The following is an 18,984-nucleotide window of genomic DNA, read 5'->3' as shown; positions in this document are numbered from 1 at the left end:
AAATGTAAACGTATGCATTAGGGTGGGCGAGGAAGTGGGCAACTGTTACCTCAGGGACTTCCAATTTTTAGACAAACTACTCAAGCATTTTGACCCTGAGTGCAAAAAAATTAAAATCAACAAAACGAAAACTACTTCTATTCTCTCACTTCACCTTTTTTTCAGTCAAAATCAAATATTTGTTTTATGCACCATAACCATTACAGCCACAATTGGCAAACAGTTTGACATTACCTGAGGTGCACCAGTTGCAGCCTCCTGTGGAGCTTCTGTTGGCTCCATTGAGCTAAACCCTGCACCACCGGAATGTGGCCGACCCTGTGTATCAGTTATGTTGTCTACTGCTTACCCTTGGAAGATGCCAATGGCCCGCATGGCACCATAAACCCTACAGCACACTTTAGTGGTCAGGGTGCTTTGTGTGTTACTTTAAGCTCACTGTTTAACACATCACATTTTCTGTAACGATAAGCTGACTTCTGTTAAGAATCATATTGTAAAATCATATGAAGGAACGTGAAATATATAGTGAAATAATGTATTTATTGTTGTGCAAATTCAAAAAGTTTGTTAAAAAATAAATTAAAAAAAATAGCCTAGCTAGATTTTGCCAAATTATTTTTATTGTGCAGCAAACAAATACCGTTAACACTGCAAATTTACTTTAAGAACAATTGTGAAGCAGTCAGCAATCATATCCCATCGGTTTCCATGGTAACTGCTCCTTATTAAAATATACTTTGGTACCATTTGTGTGCTCATAGAATATAGTATGGTGACTGTTAATAGAGCCTAATACTTTCCCCCCCCCCCATTGTATTTCACTTTAGGATATTTAACAGGTCTGCTAAGGTAATCTGAGCATTGTTCTCAAAACCCATGTAGGCCTTGCCTTGTGTAGTGTTAGACATTGGGATAATGTAAAAATACACAAAAAGGGACTGTGGTTTTTTTTTGTTTTTTTTAAAAGTAATTAGTTGAAAAATATAAAATGTTTTATTTTCATTAATGTGAATGTAAAAAGTCTGAAGGTGCTCTGAATAATATCAATCCATTGATCTAGGCTGCTTTCATACATGTTAGATTACAAGAAACCGTTACACTGTCCATGCATGCAGATTTAGGCGCTGCTTATGCGTGCAGTGTTTTGGAGAAGTGACAGCTGTGAGCCCACACCATCCCTCATGCACTTCAGAGAAGGAAGGGGTATTTTCCCTGTACACATAGTTGTATTGTTTGTGCCTGCAAGTCCCCACTTGGAGTTATGGATTTGTTGTTGGATGGCTTCCTATTTGCGCCATTCATGTTTTTATTTTTGTATATTACATGTTTGTGTATACTAGATTTGGATTTAATTTATTAAAGCATTTTATTTTTATTTTACAATCAGAGTGAAGGAACACTTCTAGCAACGGGATCGTATGATGGTTTTGCCAGAATATGGACTAAAGATGGTAATTATATATTTAACAATTGTGGTGTGCTGCTCTGTTGTAGTAATTGTTGTACTATATTGCTATAGCAGTGCATCATTTGATAGCTACTTCCTTGATTACCTGCTGTTGGGTCATTTATTGCTTTTAGGTGATTTTTCAAACCAGTTTTAACATACTGAATATAGGCTATATTCAATTTTCTTTACTTTTGAACAGCTCTATGCTTGCACTGCAGCCTATTTCAGATTGGTTTCTGCTCACATCTCTCTACACATAAAACACATTAATAAGTTTGTCTGTTTTAAGTTCCATTCTCTTTGTGCACAAGTGATGCTGTATGTTCGAATTACTTTACTTGTCACATTCCCTTTCTTGCCAAACTTATCAACAAATCACAGTTGTAATATTGTTTTATTAAGAATGAATGTAGGAACATTTTTATAGTGGGGCTTTCTTTGCTGCTGGTAGCAGTGTATTTAATGGGTACAGGTGCACCGAACTGTTCCCATATTTCTTGTCTCAAAGCACTGTTCACATGTGTGGACTTAGCTAGTTACTCAGAGCCTAGATTTGAGAAGTAATCTCGGCAGTGGCACATACGGTAGTGTAGAAATCTGACTTGTGAGTTCATGCAAGTTGAAAAAATGTAAGTAAACTGAGATCGGACACATTATAGTTTCCTTATATGTTAGTGGTGCAAAGAAAGTATAGGCACACTAAATATTGAAATTGAAAACCAGCTCCTTTACGGGGACACTCTAGGCATTAACCAACTTTTGTATTTATTTCTACAATTTTTTTTTTTTGTACAATTTTGCAGTACTTTCTGCAGCCTAATTCCTGCCTCATCTGTACCACCTTCCCCATTTAAAGTATAATTGTTCTCTTCCTGCCCCCTCTCATTTACAATGCAATGTAATGCAATATTTCTCAAATAACAGTTGTCATTAAGAATCACAACAAATGATTAAATGATTATGGTAGTTGGGAGTTCATCTAACAACTTTTAGAGTAAAAAGCGGTTAAGTGAGATGCAACTCCCAAACATTTCTGCTCTGCCTCTAAAACTCTGAGTTAAAACCAACTTTTTGAAAAATGTCATAAAAAGATATTGGAAATTTTTTTTAAAAAAATGGAGGTTATTTTGTTACTCCAATGGCCATTAGAAGGATTTTTTTCTCTTTGGTTTTACTGTGTGTATTTGGGCTGATGTGTACTATGGTCGTTGCTGCCGCCCAGGAGTAATGGGAGTTTGAGCGCAGGAATTGTTTTTGTGTATTTGTATTCACTTTTGTATCACACAGCTATGTTACAATTCTGCCGCCCATCCCATGTGTTCCCTATTAAGGGTTAATAAGCATGTAGGGGTTTATAAAAATACCCCTTTCTGTCTCATTAGAGATATCTTTGCCAGAAGCTCAAGGAAGCAAGGTGAATAGTCGGTGTATGACCCAACTAAGAGGTTTGCCTTGATGTGACCGGTGGGCAGCCCTCTAATTGCCATTGAAGTAACTAAATAACCTCCATTTGTTTAAATGTGCATAGGGATTTGGGAAGAGCGCAGGTAACCTTTTTACTGTATGTATTGGGGCTTATGTGTACTGTGGTCGTTGCTGTTGTTCGAGAGTAGTGGGAGTTTGAGCGCAGGGCTTGTTTTTGTTTATTTATAAAAAAAATATTGGGGCATTTTGATTGGCTGATTTCATAACAGGGAAGTTCTCACTGATTGAAGTGTAAAACCTTTAAATGTATTGCAAATGCAGCAACTTCAAATCACAGCAAATTTTACTGTTCATGGGTCCTTCCTTTTGTTTGATAACAGAGCAGAGATGTACTCCTCATGTGGTTTCAAATGACCCGTACAAACACAGAATGCATCAAATCGTAATCTAGCTCAAATCTACAGTTTATATTACTGCACCTTATCAAAGCTTTCTTTTTATTCTACAAACCTTTTCCAATTATGATTGGAGTAGTCGGTTGTCTAATCCTTATAATTTTCTTGATATTTGGATATGCTATATATATATTTCATTAACATAATTATAATCACAAAGTGCATATAATTTCACTTTTGTTAAAGGACCACTCTAGGCACCCAGACGACTTCAGCTTAATGAAGTGGTCTGGGTGCCAGGTACCTCTAGGATTAACCCTTTTTTTTTTTTATAAACATAGCAGTTTCAGAGAAATTGCTATGTTTATAATGAGGGTTAATCCAGCCTCCAAATCCTCTAGTGGCTGTCTCATTGACAGCCGCTAGAGGCGCTTGCGTGCTTCTCACTGTGAAAATCACAGTGAGAGCACGCAAGCGTCCATAGGAAAGCATTGTATAAATGCTTTCCTATGCGACCGGCTGAATGCGAGCGCGGCTCCTGCCGCGCATGCGCATTCAGCCGATGACGTCGCGATCAAGATGGAGAGGAGGAGGAAAGCTCCCCGCCCGGCGCTGGAAAAAGAGGTAAGTTTAACCCCTTCCTCTCTCCAGAGCCCGGCGGGAGGGGGTCCCTGAGGGTGGGGGCACCCTCAGGGTACTCTAGTGCCAGGAAAACGAGTATGTTTTCCTGGCACTAGAGTGGTCCTTTAAGCCACTTTATTTTTAATCATTTATACTTCCTTCATTAATGTAGGTGAGTATCTTTTTAAAAGAAACACGCGTCTGACAATTTCAGTATGTACCTGTAATAGAAACACCCTCAGATGTGAGCAAATTGTCCAAACTGAAATTTTTGAGCTTATTATAATTTCCAATCTGCTACACATTTATAGAAGCTTCATTAGTGCATTACTTTTCAAAGCTATTAAAGGGACACTATAGGCACCAGGACCACTTCATCTCAATGAAGTAGTTTGGGTGCTTTTAAACCTCCCTCAGGAATGTTTTTATTACAGGGTTAAAATGCCACTAGAGGCGCTTCCACCGAAATAGCAGAGTAAAATGCAGCTTAAAATTTGATTAACGCAGTGCAAAGATATTATGCTACATACATGCATGCCCAATGCTGCGGGTTGGTATTGCAGAGGCCAGTGCTGCGAGGGAGCACTCCCTACACATGAGGGATGGGAACAGCCAACAGCACACTATAGCATTAGGAATACACATTTGTATTCTTAAAGTTGTAGTGTTCCTTTCAAATGTCTCTGTTAACTGAAATATATATATAAAAAACTTTCCACAAAGTAAATACTTTAATGTAACCAGGTTTTTAATAGACTTACCATTTCCAAATGATAGTTTAGAAATCAATTTCGGAATTGCATTCCAAACCATTAGAGACCAGAGACCAATATAGATTAAATAAGAACAATAATAATCTGTGACTGACCAAGGGCACTTGCCAGTGTTAAGTGTTATGCCATGATGCAAAAAATATGTCTGAAAGAAACAAATACAAAGCTGTAATACATAACTGATGTGATTAATTCTGCAGTGAAGTTTATTTGATTTTTGTAATAACGTTAATGTATATCTGTTGTACAAAACATGGCTCTCAATTTCTTTATATATAATTAAAGCTAAATGCTATTAAATGATTAAGATGATCAGATTAAAACTAGTTATTTTTTTGTCCTTTTGTTTTGTTTTTGACCATCTTTATTTTAGGTTTTCAGTTTAGTTGACAAGACGTAGTACATATATGATAGTGAAATAGAGGAGTTTACATACAGGTATTAAGTAAACCAGTAGTCTAACGTATCAACTACCTGTATAATATGCATTTGCTCATGAGATAATTGGTTGTCGAGTTTAACCATTGTGGTCCCATTGTTTCTACCAGCTACGTGATCAATATTTTAATCCACATGTAGTTTGCATACTCTGTCTCCTCATCCCAAAGTAATGCTTTAGTATATGCTACTATGTACTAGAAATTATGGCATACTGTTTGGGATAGTTGTATGTACAACCGTTGTCCATTTTAAGAAAACCCCGTCTTGGTAACAATTTTAATCTATAAAATAAACTATTTGGCTAGCACAGCATCTAGATTAAATCTTGTACCTACCAGATGTTTTTCAGTTGGTGTGTGGATAATTACCGGTACTTTATTCTGATTGAATATCCTACGCATTTCATTTTTGATATGTTGACATTGATATTAATGCATCATGTATAACTTTACCAAATTATCCAGGAAATCTCGCAAGCACCTTGGGGCAACACAAGGGACCCATATTTGCCTTGAAATGGAACAAGAAAGGAAATTTCATTCTAAGTGCAGGAGTAGACAAGGTAAACTCTTTTTCCACTTTTAATGTCACACAGACTGACATCATGGAAGTTTAATAGAAGATCTCGGAAAGTCTTTTAATATTTAATACTTTTTCATGTTTACTATTTTTGTTACATTAGTAAAGCAAATGTACTTACTAATATAGTTTTTTTGTCCATCAAACTCTTTATAGATGGCTAAAAAAAAATATTGAAATGTGTTAAAACCTCGTCTATAGCAAATGTAGTTCCTTCTATTTCTGTATATCAGTCTATTGCTGTAAATCAGTCATTGACATTTAGAGTTATGCATACTTTGCACTGACAACTTCTACATTTAAGCATAAACAAAAACTGAATTTGTGATCTAGCTCTGTGATTTCCTACTATTTGGACAAGCTGATAACAAGAATTTGTACCCAAAGAATATCAAAGTAACTCAAGAGACATTTAAAATATAACTACTAATCCCAGAACATTAGCGTACCCAAATTTATTGATCACTTAAAGGGTTACAATTTGGATTGATTTAGTAAATGAATCAAATTTTAGAGACTGTTCTGTTTTTTCAAGTTGAAATAAATTAATATGGGCAATTTAGCGTTTTCTGTGCAGCTTAGTTCATCTTTCTTTTAACTTTTGGTAGCCTGTGCAAGCAAAAAATTTGAATGGCCTTCCTAAACATTTTAGTATGCAACTTTATTGTGAATAGCCTTAATTAACAATGTTAGTTTTTGCAACTTGCTCGTGAAACGCATAACTGTAGGGATGGAATAAAGTGACCATTAGAGAATAAATGATTTCATGTTTTGTAATGAGTATTTGTTTTTATGTGCTTTCATTGCAGACCACAATTATCTGGGATGCACACACTGGGGAGGCAAAGCAGCAGTTTCCCTTTCATTCTGGTAAATGTTTAGATTTCATTTGAAAAAAGAAACATGTTTTTTGTTTCAAATGGATGTATCAAACACTGGTGTAGTTTGATCTGTATTGGTGATTTCATGATTTGCAAAATTGCTTAGATACCAACTGCCCCCCCCCCCCCCAAATAAAAAAAATACAAGTGCAATGTTTTCTTCTAGAATTGTTGAGCATTGATTAAACACCTTAAGGATTATGTGTTAAATACACATAGACCGAAGAAAACTTGATTTAGCATGAGCAGTAGTGCTGGTGCTATGTGAGTATGATATTTAATATGAAATATAATCACGTTTAAGACCCAGATAATGGCAATGTTCATTATGCATAATAACATATTTCAGTGATTTATCAGCATTCAGATTTTATTGTTTTGGTGATGTGTATCTTGATATTCTTAATCATTCATACTGCAGCTGCTTGGAGTTAATTTTGGAGAGCTGTTTTCGGCAAATTATTTATTCTTTATTGAATTACGGAAATTCATCCTGGATATATTTATTTATTTGTGTTGATGTTCTGTCTTTGTGTCTAAAGTTATATATTATTTTTTTTCCCTCTAGCACCTGCATTAGATGTGGACTGGCAAAGTAACAATACATTTGCATCATGCAGTACAGATATGTGCATCCATGTCTGTAAATTGGGGCAGGATAGGCCGATAAAGACATTCCAGGGACACACTGTAAGTACTTATGTATATGTATAATAGATAATATAGAACAGTATAGTGCAATGTGATCTAAATTCTGTATTGTGTTTATATTTTTTTGTATATAAAACTCCTAGACCTGCCTTGTATTTGTAAATCCAAAGATGAATGTGCTTGCTTAAACCCAGACAATCTTCCCCTCTTAAAGTGCCATATAGCAAGTATATTAAGAAATGATTTCTGTTTAAAAGCAATATACACAATTTGACTCATTGGTGTAATTTTCTTATGCCTTTTTAGAATGAAGTGAATGCAATAAAATGGGATCCTACTGGCAACCTTCTTGCATCCTGTTCTGATGATATGACATTAAAGGTACATGTTCCAGTTCCGACAAATGTTCAAGACTTTTATTAAAACAAAAATTATCAGTACTTCATTTTTGGAGGAATGTCATTAGCTTCCCTTCAATAATGCTACTGAAATTCCCACCTATGATAAAACCAAACCACTGTTTATTTGCTGATTTATTTATTAACTATTTAGTTTGCAAAAGAACTGCGGAATTCTTATAAATTAGTGATAGGTTGAAGAGAGAGAGAGAGAAAAAGGACAGATTCATTGGCGATGGTTGGTCTTAGGAAGGTGGCTGATTTCATATGATAAGAAATTCATTGCTTGAGTAGTATGTTTAAATTGAGAATATGCATTAATGGGGAAAACAAAGGAAAAGATGTGGGTTATGAGAAGGGGTCTGATAATATTGAGTCGGATTTCACAACACATTTTATAGGTCTCCTTATGTAACAAAGATTCTAAAACAAAATTTTACTATTGCATTTAGATCCCATTGAAATTGTTTGTCTTCTGAATACATTTTAAATGTAATATAGTGTCATTGTGTTCATGGCAATGAGTAAATCATTATAAAAAACATTGAGTTTGTAATACCAAGTTCCACATTCAGACTATTTGAGAACCAACTAATGCAGATGGATAAAAGCATGGAAATTGTATTCAGATGAGTTGTCAAATTTAAATTACATTATTCTGTTGTGCTTTAGTACAGATGTGTCCGATAACAATTTCATATGTTTTGGTTATGAACTTTTTGTTATTGTAAGTTTTTAGATGATCTGTATAAAACTATATGTATAAATGTAATATATTCCACTATAGATCTGGAGTATGAAGCAAGACAGTTGTGTTCACGATTTGCAAGCACACAACAAAGAAATTTACACCATTAAATGGAGCCCCACTGGGCCGGGAACAAATAATCCAAATGCTAATCTCATGTTAGCAAGGTAACTAGTTTCAGTTTATGTATTACCAGTGTTGATTTACTCAAAATTAATTTCATTATCGCTCAGTTTGCTCACAGTGTCTGAGTAGGCATCTACTTTTAGTCTTGTATTCTTGAGTGAAGCTTATTGAAGCTGTGCCTTTTTCAGCATATTTACAAACAAGTTTTACTGTGTGCTGTAAAAACATAGAATTAGACAGAAGTGCAATCATTTAGGCCTTCAATTCCCTTACCTCTTTCAACATCTACTTTTATTTTACACTTGGACTTGTCCAGTTATGTCCAGTTTTTTTTTTAAGCTTTAATCTGGCCCTTGTATGATGTTCTTCACTGTATTAACCTTCCTTATTATCTCCACCCTTTTAGTGAAGCACTGTATGTTTGTTTTGTAAGTACAGTTCTTTCATCTCACTATTTTAAATATGCTTTCCTCCTTTATATTATGTAGTCTGTTTTGTTAGGGACGACTATACTCTAGCAGCAGTTTATATTTGGTACTACTTAACATATGTTGGTGCTTCATGCCAAAATATCTCTTTATTAAGTTTAACCTGTTCCCCACTGCTGAACGGTAAAGTCACAGTAACCTTTTTTCCCCTGTAATAATCTGGGTTCTGTTTTTATATTGCAGTGCGTCATTTGATTCTACTGTTAGATTGTGGGATGTAGACAGAGGAATCTGCATTCACACGCTGACTAAACATCAGGAGCCTGTGTACAGTGTAGCCTTTAGCCCTGATGGCCGATACCTCGCCAGTGGTTCATTTGACAAATGTGTACACATCTGGAATACACAGGTATGATTTAGTTAATTTCCAATAAGGGTACAGTCTTACTAGCAGTGGTACTCCTAGCAGTGGGTCCTGACACTTGTGTGACATTTGAACACTGGTATTCTATACCCACGTTAGGCTAGTTTATTGTCATGGGCAAATATTGCTGTTTATTTAGTTATACATTGGTATTATGTATAGGAGCACCATAAATTGTCGTGTTGGGCACCTATTTGTTTTGGTGGTTATAATGATGACTTGCGTGATATGTGTTGGGCTTCTCCCAGTCACCTCTGACCTAACTACAGTAATAAGTTTTGCCATGCCACCTGCAGTCTTAGGTGTAGGTTATGTTGCAGATGACCTAAAAACATTAACAGACCATGTGCAGTATTTTCCATAGTGTTCCTTAGTGGCTAGAGAGCAGGACTTTACGTCCCTCATACAGTTTTTTTTCACTAAACATTACATTTTGTGAATTAAGTCAGAGTGGCAAAATTCAGGCTAGAATTAGCAGATTTGGGAATAACATTCAAACTTGGTTAAAGTTACTGATTGACTACTTCTAAAATTCAGATTTAATTCAATGTTAAGTGAATAACTGAAAATGTTTGAAAAGGCCTCTTGATTATTGTCCCCACTGAGGCGCAGTAAGAAATAAGTCACACATGTTAAAAGTAGGCTGCATCCTTATTGAATTCTTCCAGCTAGGGTGGACGCGTGAACTTGGCTGAGGGAATATCTAAACATACTTTTGCACATTTTCTGTGTCATTTTTCTACTAGTAGTTGTGTTTAGATTAGTCTCTGCTGTGTTTAATATTAAAAAAATATATCAAAGTTTTCAAATTGAACTTTCACTTGTGGAGTCATTTTTTTGCGGTTTCGTTTATTTCTCCTTTCCTAGACGGGTGCATTAGTTCACAGCTATCGAGGTACAGGTGGAATATTTGAGGTTTGTTGGAATGCAGCGGGTGACAAAGTTGGAGCAAGTGCGTCAGATGGTTCAGTAAGTAAAACCTTTTATTTTAAATAAATGTGTTTACAGCACATTTAAAGGAACACTATAGTCACCTAAATTACTTTAGCTAAATAAAGCAGTTTTAGTGTATAAATCATTCCCCTGCAATTTCACTGCTCAATTCACTGTCATTTAGGAGTTAAATCACATTGTTTCTGTTTATGCAGCCCTAGCCACACCTCCCCTGGCTATAATTGACAGAGCATGCATGGAAAAAAAACTGGTTTCACTTTCAAACAGATGTAATTTAACTTAAATTATTGTCTCTCAATCTCTAAATTGAACTTTAATCACATACAGGAGGCTATTGCAGGGTCTAGCAAGCTATTAACATAGCAGGGGATAAGAAAACCTAAATTAAACAGAACTTGCAATAAAAAAAGCCTAAATAGGTCTCTCTTTACAGGAAGTGTTTATGGAAGGCTGTGCAAGTCACATGCAGGGAGGTGTGACTAGGGTTCATAAACAAAGGGATTTAACTCCTAAATGGCAGAGGATTGAGCAGTGAGGCGGCAGGGGCATGTTCTATACACCAAAACTGCTTCATTAAGCTAAAGTTGTTCAGGTGACTATAGTGTCCCTTTAAGTAAAAAACAAATAAAAATAATTTGGCTTGTGTAAGCAAAGTGTTACTAGTGGTTTTTAACCTCTTCTCTGAGTTTTGTGCTTTTTCGTTTTAGGGTTTAGCTATCTCGTACTCTTCCCTAGTATATTTCTGTATTATATTATATATGACACTCAGAGGTTGGAGTTTTTATGAACTGTATAAATTTAAAAAATTCTTGGCCTGGAGACTGCTGGTGCCATATTATACATTCTGATTATTAATTTGCACGTCATATATTTAAATTCTATATTGAAAGGCTCTTAATTTCTTGTTTTGTTGAGCCTTGTTTTGTTGAGCCAAACATAATTGTGGGAAGCCAGATTTGTTTCAATTCCATAAATAATTTGTCATGCAAACTAGTGTCTAGTAAAAAATCCCAAGCACCACGTTTGACTCTGGCTGCTTTGCAGATTTTTAAATGCATCCTGAAGGGAAATTTTAAATAACGCCAATGGTTGTCAAGCATATAGTAACCTGCCTTTTAAACTTCCTGTTTATCCTCATGAATAAAGTGTGTTTTTCCAATTCTTGCACGTTTGTTTTTCTGTGGCTGTGCTAACAAGCACAATAAATATATATATTTAAAATCCTCTGATAATGAGTGACCCAATTTCCCCCCCAGATTTTGAGAAATATGGCTGCGTAAGAAACCACATGCACATGCAATTTTTTAATAGGGATATTTATTAGCAAATAAAAAGCAGACTTTGTTTTATAAAATTCTACTCGTTGCACTCTCTGTAGCTCAGCACAGTTTCTCTTGTGAGCTTTGCAATTTCCAAGATCAGCACATCTTTTCATCCTTTGAATGTTGATACTAATATATAATTGAATTGATATGTAATCGTATATTATATTTGAAGACTATGGTATGTGAAATGTATTTTTTGTGGTTAAAAAATTGCTGTTGTGTAAATAAAAAACAAAACTATTTGTTCTAGAGCACTGAATGTATTAAGATGCTACCATCAAAGTAACTTCTTTTCAATTTTTTTTCCCTGTTTTATACAGGTTTGTGTATTAGACCTACGAAAATAGCGCTACTGGTTGGAAGCCATGGACCGACTATGAATGTGTACATAGCCAAAATGACTGTCCCTGACCCATGTACTGCTATAGTCCCACTTAACCATGGCCAGTCCACTACAGCCAAACCGAAATTAACCATTATACATTCATATTTAAAATTGGAAAGAAATCCCTGCAAAATGTTGCACCTCAAAGAGGACAAAGGTTTTATGTCACGACTGGTAAATATCTGTGCACTTGGAATCCTTTCTTCTGACGGATATCTGAAAAGACAGAAATAAAGGATTGGACACGCACAGGCAGAGAACTTAAATGTACCAAATTGGAAGATGGTGGTCAAAAACACAATCAACATTTTTATTTCCATCCTGAATTCCAGTCTTCATGGTGGTGTTTTTATAGATTTTATTTTATTTTTTTCCCTTTTTATCAACCATTTCGCCTGTACAGAGAACATGGGCTATTTTACTTGAGCAATAGTATGTTCTTGGCTTTAAAACATGTTTTGTGGGTGTGGAGAGAATTATCTGATGACTGCATAGAATTACCCCTTTACCCTTCTCATTTGTAACTTTATTTTCTTAAGAAAACCGTAATTCAGTCTTTGAACAGAAAAAGAGAAATGGCATTGATTTGGTACACAGTTGTGTGTCGCTTAAGTTGCTTGTAGTAGTTTAAGGGCACATTCAAAAAGGAAAAAAAGCAACAAAAAACGTTCTAGATAAACTGCTGTTTTATAGCTGAATGTTTATTTGGGACATAATTCTGTCAAACCTGAAGGGCACACAAAGGAAGATCAGACAGCAGACACTAGTGTCTTTGTTTCACTTAGACCATAAACCTATTATGGTTTACTTGTGCACTACTGTAATAGGAGCAAAATACAATTTTTAATATATTTTTGGGGGAGGGGCAGGGGGGCTTTTTTTTGTTTGTTTTTTTTCCTCAATACTTAGAAGAGACTTTTTAATCTTTGCCATTGGAGTGATCCTTTTAAAGGATTACTGGTGAAATACTTATTATCCATATCATTTAAATATGGAGCAAGTCCACTTTCTCTTGGAAACTGAGTGTAACCAAATTACAGTGTTCAAAAGTATCTTTTAACATGGTCTCCTATCGCAGAAGAACATCCCAGTATTTGCCCCTATTGATTAATGTAGATGATATACCATGCTGTTCACCAATCTAGATTGAACCCGTCTTTGTAGCAATTTTAAGACCTCAAACTTTCATTTTAATCAGTTCTTTTAGCCTTCTACTATGTATACTCCTGCAGGCAGCACAAATCATTTGTAAAGTTTGTTGAGTTTTCAGCAATACTTTTTCTTTTTGTCTTTGTCTTTCTTTTAAACTGTAAACGTTCTATGCTGCTATTCAGATTTGTATCAATGCCTTTTTTCCTTAAAGTTTTATAAATATTTTTGGAAATAAAAAAAAAAAAAAATCCTTCCCACCATTGTGATTCAAGCTCCATAGCGCTTACTTGTGTTGCCCTTTGTTATATTGTCTGCGGGTGGACTTGTTTTAAGGTTGGTTTTAAGAGAGGAAATCAAGCACACAGACTATTCACATTAACCCTGGTGTGAAATGATATATACACAAAAAACATTCAAACTGTTGTTGTGCTTAAAGGAACACTGTAGGCACCACAACTACTTTAACCACTTATTGAAGATGTTATGGTGCACTGTGTCCCACATTGCCTCAAAACTGATTACTCACCTTTTAGTAGAAATTGTTGTTCCACTCCATCTTGGAGCCTGATGATAATATAGCCGAGGTAGTGCTCCATTTCATGCAATACCAGGGGTAATTGTTCTCTGCAACTCGATTCCTAAATCCCTGGCATGAATTGGTATGGATTGAAGTGGAAACATAGCCACTAAATGGCAACACATTGTCATTGAAAACCTACCTTCAGACTGCTTGGGACTGAGAATCTCTACTAAACTATGAACAACTATGTTAAGTAGTGAAGTGGTACCTGGAACCTGTGGATTCCATGCATCATAAGCACTTCAATCTGGTCCTTACAGTGTCTCTTTAAGTTTTATTTTTGACTATACTTGCCAGGTCCATTAATTATGCCTTAGAACAGATGTCTAACAGTATTTGTGGTAACAAGAATGGTTTTAGAGTAAAACAAAAAGGCATAAGTAATCCCTCATACCATAATAGTGTGTTTGTTTTCTCCCTTTATTTTAAATAGTGAAACAGAAAACTGCAGATACCTCATTCAGGAAATGAGTGATGAGCTTCTAACTTGAAATAGGAGTTACTATTGGATTAGGAGTCGCTGATGTTTGACTGTGAAATAAGCCAAATGGAATTCTGCAACAATGAGTTTTAACAAAACTGAAATTCCCCCCTCGATTTTGTGAATATTACAAATGCCACCATTGAGAGAGATGCTCTGTGAAGAAATCTAAAATAATTCTTAATTCAGTAACATTGTGCATATTTTTCTTTTCTTTTCAATGAATAAACATAACTTGCATTTTACAGCTGGTTGTATGTGTGAGGTTTAGTTCACCAAAAATAACATCTACCAATAGGTTAGCATCCAAGCCTGCCTGTACTATATTGATTTCTTCACATTTGTTGAAGTGAAAAGGACATGGTGGTGCTTCCTTTCTGACATACAGGAAGCGTAGGCATAGTTTCTGATCACTTCCAGGAATGTGGAAAAGCATTGACACATTTTAGTTCTAATTCCCTTTTTAACATTAAATCATTTACACTGAGAGAAATTTACATTGAGCTGGGCAAGGATTTAAAGTATAACTTGGGGTTTTATAATTGATTGAATTCGCAAGATCTGCACTTCAAGCTACAATACAGGTCAGCTTTAACAAAAAGCTTTATTGTTACTTAGTTCTAGTATCCCTACTACAAGCAAGCACCTTTTATTTTTATTTTTTATAGAAAATCTAGCTTAAGCCACAGTGCATCCATGGCTTACCATGTATATTTTATTTCCTGTTATGCAACACAGGCAACTTTTTTTTTTTTTTCCTTCTTTCTTTTCTCTAGCATTCTTTTGTGGCTTTGGCTATCCTCCCCTTCATGGCATTTTATTTGCCAGAACTGTCATGATATAAAGATTTTTGCCTAATTCCTGGTCACAAAGTCCATAGTTTCCAAATTACATATGAATCTACCACCTCCCCTTTTGTGTACTTCATTCACTCTTCATCATGACTTTGACACCTTTCTAATGTTTTCTTTTTAATGTTTTGTTACCAGTCTAGGATTCCCCCCCCCCCCCCCCCCCCCGTTTTAAAATAAAAAATAGATATTAAAAAAAGTTAATTGTTCAGAATACCTAGCATTTGACCTTGTTAACCATGTATGTGGCTGATGTAAATGGAAAATAAATCTGTGCAATAACCACCAAGAAAAATGTGCTCCCAGGAATAGACACAAATGTTTTGATTGTGTGCTGAAATTAAGAGGTTGAGTAGGTCATATTTAGTAGCCCCTTATTCTGAATAAGGAGATTTTTTTTTAAAATTTTTTTTTTTTTATATATAATAAAAGAGAGACTGTTTTTATATATTTAGGCACCGGATATAAAACGGTTTAATTCTATCTAATGTAAAAAAAAATATATATATATAAAAGTGTAAAATTTAAAAAAAAAAAAAAAATACACAAATCTATGAAACACAGTCTGCTAATTACTTCTGCTACACCCCAAAAATGTTGCTTCCCCCCCCCCTCTTCCCTTACTTTTATACTTGAGTTATTCCAGATATCACCCAAAAATAGTTTTTGTTTTTCCTTTTCTTTTTCTTTTTTTCCATCTTTTATTCAATGTAAGAAATGCATTTTCTGAATTTCTTCATCCGGTAATGGTGCTTTTAATTTGCCAACATACAAATCAAGGCAATTAAGAATTCAGGCAATGGTGTTCTGTATTATCGGCTAATAATTACCCACACTTCACAATGTAATGTTTTCTGTACAACCGCCATTGGATATGACATAAGTTATACATGAGTTTCCATTGTGACACTGCAGAATATCTGTGAAATAACTTTAGTTTCACAATATATTATTGATCTTTCTATTTTTCTTTCTGAATCTACAAATCCCTTTAAGTCTAATTCTGTGAGCCCATCAACAGCACTGGATTCACTTGTCTGCATCGTTTCTTCTATTATTCAATTCTATATAACCAATGTTGTAAAGATCTGAACCAGCCCTCAGCCGTTTTTGTACATGTTAAATACTATTATTGTTTGGTTTTCATGATAACTTGTCTAACAGATTACTTTTTTGGTGTTCTGTACTGTCCTGGACAATGCTAATTACACTTTATGATGTATTTTGGTTCTACATCATAATTTACCCTGGTTTCCCCAAACCATATTTTCCAGTTTTTTACTTTTTTTTTTGTTGCATTTACCCATTGCATTGTTATTTCTCTGACAACTGTAATTTGAATCAGATCTGAAAGAGGTCCAGAATAAAATATATTTTGATATTATATTGTCTGGATTTTTGTTTTGATTTTTATTTTTTTACATTTCTTCTTTTGTTTAAGATTATTTTTGAGTATTCATAATGATCTTGGTTAGCCACAATATAAATCCATTAAATATCTATCTGGTTATATTTAAAATATTTATTTTGCAATTTTGTTTTTTTTTGCTATTCATTTTCTTCTAAATAATGTCAGATGATTCTAGAGTATTCTATCTTTTCTCCATCTGATATTGTTCTTTTTAGTGGATTTTCTAAAAATGATACCTTTTAAATTGAGGGTATTGTGCCCTTTCTTTTTGTAAATGCTGTTCTGCTAAACTACTGTTATACTGATTGTAGATCTCTTATGCTGCTCTCACGTTTCTCCTGAATATTGGTGCTTTTTCTAACCAAGCATAACATTTAGATGAGATGTAGGATGCCACTGCTCTGTCCGTGTAAATGAGTACCCACTTTTTCTCTATCATATGTTAGAAGTGAAGAAGGTCTCTGAATACCGTGATATACTCTAATACTTTTGAGGGGATACTTTTCTTCCCTTTATTATAATCTTTATGCTTGGATCTTCCCTAGGTATGCACTATATTCTTCTTTGCTTACACCTGTCATCCTTTGGATCCATTGTCCATTGTATTAAAAATTGAAATAATTTTTGGAGGGGGGCGGGTGCGATGACGTGAGGATGCTACGTGCAGAGTATGCGGCTGAAAAAACTAAGCTGCTAGATACGGAGTCTATCAGTATTGGATATTCAACTACTCAGAGTTTAACTTCTAGAGCTTGTGCCACATTTCCATAGAGGGGAGAAATGAGATACAAGAAGGGGAGCCGGGAAATCGGATTAACATACTCGGGCGGTGTATTTTATAACGGACATGCTAGAAAAGGGTGAAGAAACTGCGTGACGAGGTTTACCGAAGGCGAAATGCCACCGAAGAGAAACTGTGAAAACCTCATAAGCCAAAGACCAGCTGGAATATACGAAGGTCGGAGCTGTTCTTCAGAAGCAAGCAAGTTTGCATAACAACTAAACAATAGCTATATATAGCTGATAATAGTATTTCATATTGTACAATTGCTAATGAAATACCAGATTTGTATTATAACTCTTTAATGCAAAATAAGAGGTCAGATACCCTGTGTTTCCCTTTGTAAATAGTTCAATTACCCAAGTAATAAAACTCTGGCTGAAACTGTAAGAAAAATATTTAACATACTATAAAGCACTAAGCAACTGTAAAAAGAAAGCGATGAACATTGCTTAGAACTAGAACAATTGTGAAGTAATTTGCAGGTAAAAAAAAAAAAATAATTAAAAAAAAATATATATATATATAATTTTTATTAATAGAGAGAGCGAGATTATGGATCTTTGATTCAAAAACAAAATTCATATACCCCGTGACTCCTCTTGTACATACCACTTATCTAAGTAACAAAGGGGTGCTGAAAATTGGAAGCAGATTACACCATAACAACTGCAAAATAAAAGGGAAAACTTTGCTTAAAATTATAGCATCTATTCATTATAATTTCAGCTAGCCAACAATTGGGAAATTGACAAATCTAACCTTGAAAATCAGTTAACGGGAAAGAAAAAGGGAAAGGAAAGGGAAAAAAAACAAAAACAAACCTGTTGGCTACTAATTGAACAACAAGAAGACAGCAAACAGGACAATGTGCCTACTAACTGAGACTGCTAATAAATAAGATGGAAAACCTATGCAAAAGAAAAGCGAAAAAAAAATTGCAGAAGCGGAAAAAGAATCAAGATTATCTTTTTTTTTTTTTTTTTTTTTTTTTAAACGGTGTCACAGAAAACTAAGGAAGGGACATTAAAGACCACAGATAATAGAACTAGAAAAGTCAGCTGCATCTGGATACAACAAAAAAGAAGATGAAGCTCAGCAAGATGGATCATTCGATTTAGATACATCCGTAATATAAGATATCTTAAGATTATGCCTAAAGGAATAGCGAGAACAAATCAAGGAAGAACTACAAACTAATACCCGAAACTTAAGAGAAGAGATCAGCAAACTAGGCAAGAAAGTACAAGAGATGGAAGAAAAAGTGGACAAAATGTGAACCCAGAAAATTATCAAAAATTTATTGTATTTCAAGATCTATCTATACAAGAAGGGCAAGACCGAAATATAGAAATGGTGCAATCAAACTAAGAGAAAAAGGGATAAGTGTGCTAATGATAAATGATGGGCAGAGATTAGTCTTTTTAAGAATCCAGTTACGCTAGATGAATGGCTTAATAAAAATTAATAATAAATCTCATATATATATATATATATATATATATATATATATATATATTTGCTTCTGTATATATTATGGTTTAGATATAGTCTAATATATATATATATTTATTGGCCTCCTATTTAAGACTAGATATTAAGTAAAAGCTTAAAGATACTAATTTTACATTAAAAAGTATACATAAATTACATGGGGAAAATAATTATTCACTTTATTTCCTCTAATACTGTAATCTTTAGATGTATAAATAAGGTTATGG

The 18,984-nt window shown here is 34.6% G+C and overlaps 1 protein-coding gene across 3 annotated transcripts in view; it reads left to right on the top strand.

The window, feature by feature from the left end:
* Nucleotides 1-14,465, top strand: part of TBL1XR1 (TBL1X/Y related 1) — a 106,040-nt gene extending 91,575 nt beyond the window's left edge. For all 3 annotated transcript variants that reach the window (XM_063442693.1, XM_063442692.1, XM_063442691.1), the window contains 9 exons: nucleotides 1,391-1,454; nucleotides 5,573-5,670; nucleotides 6,497-6,557; nucleotides 7,137-7,258; nucleotides 7,526-7,600; nucleotides 8,405-8,532; nucleotides 9,163-9,328; nucleotides 10,211-10,312; nucleotides 11,943-14,465. In XM_063442693.1, the coding sequence (XP_063298763.1) occupies nucleotides 1,391-1,454; nucleotides 5,573-5,670; nucleotides 6,497-6,557; nucleotides 7,137-7,258; nucleotides 7,526-7,600; nucleotides 8,405-8,532; nucleotides 9,163-9,328; nucleotides 10,211-10,312; nucleotides 11,943-11,969 (843 nt within the window). In that variant the 3' untranslated portion in view covers nucleotides 11,970-14,465. The remainder of the gene's footprint in view (nucleotides 1-1,390; nucleotides 1,455-5,572; nucleotides 5,671-6,496; nucleotides 6,558-7,136; nucleotides 7,259-7,525; nucleotides 7,601-8,404; nucleotides 8,533-9,162; nucleotides 9,329-10,210; nucleotides 10,313-11,942) is intronic.
* The last annotated feature ends 4,519 nt before the right edge of the window (nucleotides 14,466-18,984 follow it).

The sequence above is a fragment of the Pelobates fuscus genome, chromosome 2 (genome assembly GCF_036172605.1).
Source record: "Pelobates fuscus isolate aPelFus1 chromosome 2, aPelFus1.pri, whole genome shotgun sequence".
NCBI lineage: Eukaryota > Metazoa > Chordata > Amphibia > Anura > Pelobatidae > Pelobates > Pelobates fuscus.
The sequence above is the reverse complement of the archived record's forward strand: the minus strand, read 5'-3'. Positions and strand labels throughout refer to the sequence as shown.